At 38.4% G+C, this 7520-nt stretch overlaps 1 protein-coding gene across 1 annotated transcript; it reads right to left on the bottom strand.

Annotated features, from left to right (window-relative positions):
* Positions 1-664: 664 nt before the first annotated feature.
* LOC140928805 (fibronectin type 3 and ankyrin repeat domains protein 1-like) lies at positions 665-4657 on the bottom strand. The gene is made up of 6 exons (XM_073378583.1): positions 4431-4657; positions 3462-3649; positions 2998-3060; positions 2590-2697; positions 1760-1927; positions 665-1284 (listed from the first exon to the last, which is right to left on the bottom strand). The coding sequence occupies exons 1-6, from the start codon at positions 4622-4624 to the stop codon at positions 863-865; spliced, it is 1143 nt and encodes a 380-aa protein (XP_073234684.1). The 5' UTR covers positions 4625-4657; the 3' UTR covers positions 665-862.
* Positions 4658-7520: the final 2863 nt, after the last annotated feature.

The following is a 7520-nucleotide window of genomic DNA, read 5'->3' as shown; positions in this document are numbered from 1 at the left end:
TTCACAACAATGGTTTTGCACTTAGCCTTGCTTTGAAAGTGAGAGTCTGGAGCTCGGAGATGGCCTATTAAGGCGCGCGAGTACATAAAGGCTGCGCGAGGAAGGAGGGCATCATCTCGCGCGCTTTTATCGCCCCTCACTCTCAGTATTCTAGGTACCCTACATTAAATATCCCCCTCCCAGCAGTATGGTTATCTATATTTCGGCAGTATTCATACTCAGTTTTAAGTTCCCCTTCAAACGCCTGCTTTGGAAGAAAGGGTATCGTTTATAGAAGGGTCTCCAATGGGTCCTTCAATCCCGTCATCCCGATCATAATTTTTGCCCACTCCCGTAATCTCGAAGGTTATTGGGCATCTGCATCCTGAGCATACTTTCAATCCTGAATCTTGCCCCCGTTTTGCTTTAAACTCCCGAATACCAGCCTTCAAATAAGGCAAATTCCGCAACCCCAAAAACCTATTGGGCAACCTAAGGGCGCTTTCCATTTGTCAGAACTGACCGGCCAGACCTTTCCCGTCGCAATGATAATTTCCCTTTTAATCAAAAGTCTCTAGCCAGATCAGTCAAATCCTAAACAGTATGCAACGAGAAGATGGTTTTTCAGCAAAAACTCTTGGAAAAGGCCCATTTCATTTTCAAACTGACTGGTCGGGCAATGGTCTGGCCGGCCAGTTCTGACAAATGGAAAGCTCCCTAAGTTTCATAGGGATGGACTCCTTTGCAGCATATGCGTATTTCAGTCGCATTTGCCCGTTGGAATAAAGCGTAAAAGGAATGGAAAATTTCAGGGACTAATTACGATGCCTATCCGCATAGGCTGCAAATAAATCCATCCTAGATATGCATATTAAGATATCTGTTAGCCTACGGCTTCATTTTCTTTTCCATTAAAGCTCTGAGTCCCATTTGTGACAGGTTTCACAACACTACTGTCGATCTTCTCAAGGCTCCGCCTCTGCTCTTTTGCCTCGGCCAGTTTTCTTTCGTTCTCTTCTTTCCTTATGGCATCCAACTGTTCTTGTAACACCTGAATAACCCTCTCGTGTTCAAATGACCTCGCGAAATCAAGCGCTGTTTTGCCGTGCTCGGATCTCAGCTTTATTGACACGCCCTTTTTGACCAAAAGCTTGACCAGCGCCTCGAATCCGTTGAGTGCAGCGTTCATGAGCGTTGTTTTTCCTTCTTTATCCATTGTATGTACGTTTGCTCCGTGATGTATAAGCACCTTAGCTACATTGACATTTCCATTCACAGCAGCCACTCTCATGAGTGGAGTCCACCCTACGGGCAACATAAAAAAAAAAGAAAGTAAAACCCAGATTTAAAGATGTGCCACGCACGAGCTTTAGACTACGAATGGTCTCTTCTTATCCTCGGTCACGGATACAAGAGCAAGCAGAATGGGTCAAAATGCGCTACATACACATACATAACTGGGCTTTTCAAATGTACATACAGAAAAATTGCAAATAACTATACAAAAATATATTTAAACGACATAAAAATATAAATAGAGTCTAGAAAATTACATAAACAACCTATTATGCGAATGAAAATTAATGTAAGATATTACAGTAGTCTGCAAGCAAGTTCTCCGGGTTGAGGTGGCGAAAAAATTCTCTTTATCCTCTCTTACCCAACCCCTAAAAGCCCGCACGAAGGATAGAGGCACCTACCCATAAGAAAGTACCCCTTCCAAAATACAAGCCTACTTTGTGATGATAAAATTAATACAATACTATTTATTTGAATCCACCTGAAGTTTCATCTTTGATATCCACTCTGCAGCCATCCTGTAGCATCCAGCGGATCATGTCTAAATTGGCTCCGTCCACTGCCCAGTGAAGGGCTGTAGAGCCTGTCTTATCTACTAAATCCCAGCTGGCATTGTACTGCCTTAACAGCTTCCCAACTTCAATATGACCTGGGAAGCAAGTAACAAGAATCAGCCCCTGTTCCATGGATGCTTATAAGTCAGTGTGTTAAAATTTAATAACTTGTACCAGCTTCTTTACATTTGGGAAATAGCCTGTTCCAGGCATTCAGATAGAAGAACGTGGGTGAAAAATAGACAGGGAAAAAAATGAAGAGAGACTCTCTCTGTCTCCTCAGGACTCTTCTCTTTCCTTTGCCCACCATTTTGCACCACTCTCAATTTGGAATATTGCAAAAAACATAACTAATACATGTAGCTAAAGCATAGTCTGGACAAAGCAAGTAACATAAGTGCTTTTTAGGCTCTTTAGCTTTCAACCATCATGAAGAGTCTCTCAACTTTGCTCATTTTGAATTCTTGAAAAAGAAAATTTTGGTGGATTTTTCCTTGTACTTTTACTGAGAATGAAAGGGTGACGAGATGTCTCACACAGCATAGTTTTATTTTACATAGCAATAAGATAAGCTCAATAGTCAGTAGTGCAGCGGGCTTGTTGCTGAAAAATTTATACAGGTTGATGAAACAGTTTTTCAAGACAAAACAGCCCCTTAATTCTCTGTGAAAAGTAAGGGGAAGAGATTAGACCTCCCTTAAGTCCCAACAACAGAGAAATAAAAATCATGTTAGATATGACATCTGATGTCATTCACCAGAGTAGCAAGCCATCATCAATGCTGTCTTTCCACTGCTGCTCTGAAAGTTCACATCTGCTGAGCTTTCTAGTAATACTCTTGCTACTTCCACATAGCCTCTTTGTGCTACAAGGTGGAAACAAAAAAACCATGCAAAATATTAATTATACGGTTAGTATATGACAAACTTATGTGGGGATGAAACATTCAACTGAAATATTTGAACTATTAATGTTCCAAGCAAGGGACAACAGACTTGAGGCATCAGAACAAAATATTAGGACAATAATACTATTTAAAATATTATTATGTACTTATACTCATATCCTGCACCCTATTGATCTGGTCAATTCAGATAATGGAAGGTGGTTTCATCAACAAAAAAGTCTTAACAGAAAAAGACAAAAATCGTGATTGCTTACGTACCTGCAACCATGAGAGGAGACAAACCAAACTTATCAGGTGAATCAACAGCCTGCCAACTGAGACCTTTAAAAAAAATTGACCAATTTATTTAAGGCAAAAAATAGGAAAGCTAGCCAACATCATGTTAAAAAGATGTTCCAAAGAGTTTTAAGTTCCAGTGATTTCTGTTCTAAAAATTGGAAATTTCTGGGAAAGTAGGATCATTCACATGGATTCTTTCTTTTCGTGCACTGCTTTGAATTTTGTAGAATTTGTACATTTTTTGAAAATGTGCCGGTTGAGGTTGTAATAGCCCAATTTTTTCTTTCAGTAAAGAAATTTGATCTGTATGCAGGAGCTGGTGTAAGATTGAATATTTTTTTGATCTGAAGGCAGGAAAAACTCAAGCCCTAAAGCACCAGAGTTGGGAGGCATGTTCTTGTAAGCTGCTTGTTAATTGCTTGAACCTTACTGTTCGGATTTACCCGGTAAAATATTTTTGACAGTTTCCACATCTCCTTTGGTTACGGCCCGCTGAAGATCCTCACTGGTCAGTGGTTTCTTTGTTGTTGACACAGTAACAACAGGACTCCAAGCACTTGATCCAAAGTCGTTCATACATTTCAGTCTATATCGGTACTGTGTGCGTGCCTCCAGACCATTAAACACATTCCTGACAGAGAGAGAGAGAGAGAAAGAGAGAAATGATAAAAGCCAACGCAACGATACCACAGAAAGAAAGAAAAGATAAGTCCTCAAATCAATAATGAAGCAATGGAAAGGGTTAAACTTGATAAAAGTATAGGAAATAAGCTAGTGTTGGTTTTATGTGCTGTTACAGAAACAGCAGGACACTGGATGAGACATGAAGATCTGTCAGTGAGTAATTTGGTCCTTGAGGAACCGTTAATCAGGACAAGAGCTCTAACTATGCAAACAGGACTTGGAACAAAAGTAGAGATTAGATCTTGGAAGGAAAACAGCTGAAAGGGGTGTCGCATGAAACCCAACCCGGCAAAAATGATTGGCATTGTTAATGTTTGGGTTCAATTTTGGTGAAAAACACTCATTGACAGTAGCCAGAATTTAGGACAAATCCCTAAGTGATTCCTACCAGTCACTGAGGCCTGTATTTTTTGAGTCAGTTACTTGCAGCCTTAATGTTCCATGGACCCCTTCAATTGACTTACCAATAGCTAAAATGACTGCAAATTTTGACTCTAATCCAAATTGCTTTACATGTAAAGTGCACAATTTTTTTCACCACAGTTATGTTGTGGTTTAAATCATATTTTCCTTTGCTTTAAGTATGGTGATATGTGATAATCAGTTATAAATTACAACAAAGGCAAATATAATTTTAATCAAGGAATTTTAATTAAGATTTGACCGAATCACGATTTTATAAATAATTAGGCCTGATCATCATTTCCAAAATATAAAGTAAAGCTCACATTGTACTGTATCCTGAGTAGACATTACCAAAGCCTTTGGATTTTGGGCCCAGTTCTTCCTCTTGGACACAGTAACGCACTCGACTGTCACCTTTACCTTGGTGGCTGGCTTCTGCAGCTTTCCAGTACAGCTCAATGCTGTTATGCGTCACTTTGCCAACCACAGGAGGGTCAGGACGAGGAGGAACAGACATTTTTCTGTTTTGAACAAAACTCCATGTTTAGATGTTTGTAACTAGCAACACCTACACCTGAACGATATTAAGTACATTCTCTTAATTTATTTGTCATATTTAATTACATTTCTAGTTTATAAATATTGTTCAAATTTTCCACTTGTTTATCAAGTATTTACAGATGTTTAATTCTTATTTACTGTGAACTTTAGGTAACCCTTCAGTGAGGGAACTAGTTTTAGACTAATAAAGGGTTTTCGTGTCAGCATCCTATCCCAAGTAAATCAACTAAAATACATGAACAATGCCTGGGTGCCACGGTATCTGGGTAAAAACTGAGTCTGCTTGCCATAGTACACAATGCCCTCTAACAGTTACAAAAGACTTAATGGTATATGGCACCAGTATCAATTTTCCTTTAAACAATCAGTATACTTACAGTCCAGTTTCGAGTTTGCTCTGACTGCTGAATAAGAGAAAGCGAAGATGTATTTTTTACAAGGTTAGCCACCATCTGAAGAAAATATTTTCACATATTCCAACAAGAAGAATACCTGTTTACTACTCTGTCTATTGTGTGTTTTCAAATTTCTGACACTTTTTTGTCGGAATTTGTGAATATTTTACTCTTTGTTGAGGCTCACCATGAATGGATATGTTGTTAATGTTTGTATTCAGCAGTAATTTTTAATTGGAAAAAGGCCAATTTAAAACAGAACCAAAAATAAATGATCCCCAACGTTTTTAACACTAATTTGGCTGTTGCAAACTACAATACTTGTCATGTTCATTAAACAATAGTAGGGCCATTTATATGAGGAAAAATAAGACGCGTCTTACATAGGACGCGTCTTAAAAAAGATGTGAACTTTCCGTATAAACGGCACATTTCGTCTAAAATAAGACGCGGCTTAGCTAAGACGCGTCTTATTTTAGAACAGCCCTTAACACCTGTTCTTAGGTAAGACGTGTCTTAGCTAAGACAAGAAAAACTTCGCATAAATGACCTTCACGTCTTAAATAAGACACGAACACATAGTGCAAATGCGTTACTTTTTGGCTCGCCGCGTTGGATTGCCGTTGCTACGAACAACATTCACATGAAAACGAGTCAAGAACAGAAATAAGACGCGAACCATTTATACGAGCTGTTCTCGTCTTAGATAAGACATGCTCGTATAAATGGTACAGTTCGCGTCTTATTTTTACTCGTATAAATGGCCCTAATATTGTCATGTAAAACCCCTGCAAATTATGCTGATTTACATATTAACCATATTTGCTAAAAAGTCAGTACAACTCAACATTGGGAGAGAAGAAGAGTGAACAGAGAAAGGACAAAGATGTCAGAGAGACTGGATTAAGAAGTTGTGACATGAAAAATTCACTAACAAAATTTGATGATAATACAGATTATTTTGTTTGTTTGTTTTTTCAAAGGCCTGCAGTTTAAATTTGTGATTTGCCAGTGTAATAAATAAGTTTGATTTGGGTTATATAAAAAACTTATTTCAGACAACTTTAATGGTTCAGACAACATGTATGAAAAATTCTGTTTGAAATCTTTTTCCAAAAATACAATAAATTATAAAGGTATTCATGACAATAGGGCCGTTTATACGAGAGAAAATAAGCCGCGGCTTACTCTGGCCGCGGCTTACATAAGATGCGAAAGGAACCATTTATACGAGTACGGCTTATATTAGACGCGAACTGCTCGTATAAATGGTTCACGGCTTAGTTCGCGGCCAGGTTGTACTTTTAATAAGCGTAGATTTAAAATCAAAATCGGCAAACTTACGCTTGCCGAGGTAGCACAGACATTGAGCTGCCCCGCAATCTCGAGCTCGCTGCATATGAGCAGGATTTGTTTTTCTTTTGGGGGACTCCACACATTTCTTTTTTTACATGAATCTCTATCCGCCATTTTCCACAGTATAAATGTAAACAAAACTCATTTTCCCGCCATTGCAACGCGCGTCTCTTGGCCGTGAAGGTCTGGGATATAATTGAAAACAGAGCATGTGCAGCAGTCGTTCACGGCTTCAGCAAGCCGCGGACAACGTTTGAGTGCATTTATACGAACGCTTTCACGTCCAAGGTAAGCCGCGGCTTGAATAAGCCCATCCCAAAACCCCTCGGCCAGGATAAGCTGCGGCCTGAGCTGGCCTTGGGTTGAATAAGCCGTGAACATAGATTTTGTATCATTTATACGGGGTGTTCGCGTCTTATGTAAGCCGCGGCTTATTTTCTCTCGTATAAACGGCCCTAATGTCTTACTGGAAAGGCTGCACCAAACAAAACAAAAACTCAAAGACGCTGATGTGAAAATATTTTCGCATCAGTACAATAAGTGTGAATTTAATTAAAACTCTTATTAAGTTAAATGTGTTCTTTGATTAAAATTTAATATTACGCAGTTGAAAACCAAACAAATTTCACGAAACCATTCGAGCGGTTAATTAATTATAAATTAAGCTTAAGTAAATTTTAAATACCATACAAAACATTTTATTTTAACACCTTTAAGAAATGCTTCATATTTTGTGGTCAAAATTTAAATGGTTAGGAAGGTTTCGAACAGGTTTTTGTAATAAGGCCTTGTAAGAGCAACTTGAGGCATATGTCAAAGTGAATGTTTATAGTGACAATAAGTACTCTGTTTACACAAAAAGAAGTTTGGATACATATTCAACGTATTGAAAGACTGCAAGGTACAGTTCACTAGGCAATAAACATAACACAATAATAAAACAGAAAATAGAGGTAGACTGATTCTTTCCTGCATCAAAAATCTATCCTAGCGTAATGGCGTATCAAATCACTGCTTTCGTAAAGGCGTTTTAAAATTCTTTTAGATTACAAGTAAAGGGTCATAGATATCTTACCCAAACCTCGAACGTAAAGGAAGTTT

Source organism: Porites lutea, chromosome 2, assembly GCF_958299795.1.
Source record: "Porites lutea chromosome 2, jaPorLute2.1, whole genome shotgun sequence".
In the NCBI taxonomy this organism is placed as follows: domain Eukaryota; kingdom Metazoa; phylum Cnidaria; class Anthozoa; order Scleractinia; family Poritidae; genus Porites; species Porites lutea.
This window is presented reverse-complemented; position numbering and strand designations above follow the sequence as displayed.

Coding starts and splice junctions, on each gene's coding strand:
- LOC140928805 (XM_073378583.1), bottom strand. CDS start 4,624: ATGTCTGTTCCTCCTCGTCCTGACCCTCCTGTGGTTGGCAAAGTGACG. Junction 3,061..3,461: donor TGTCAAAAATATTTTACCGG/GTAAATCCGAAC, acceptor TTTTTTTTAAAG/GTCTCAGTTGGCAGGCTGTT. Junction 1,928..2,589: donor GATGATGGCTTGCTACTCTG/GTGAATGACATC, acceptor CTTGCTTCCCAG/GTCATATTGAAGTTGGGAAG.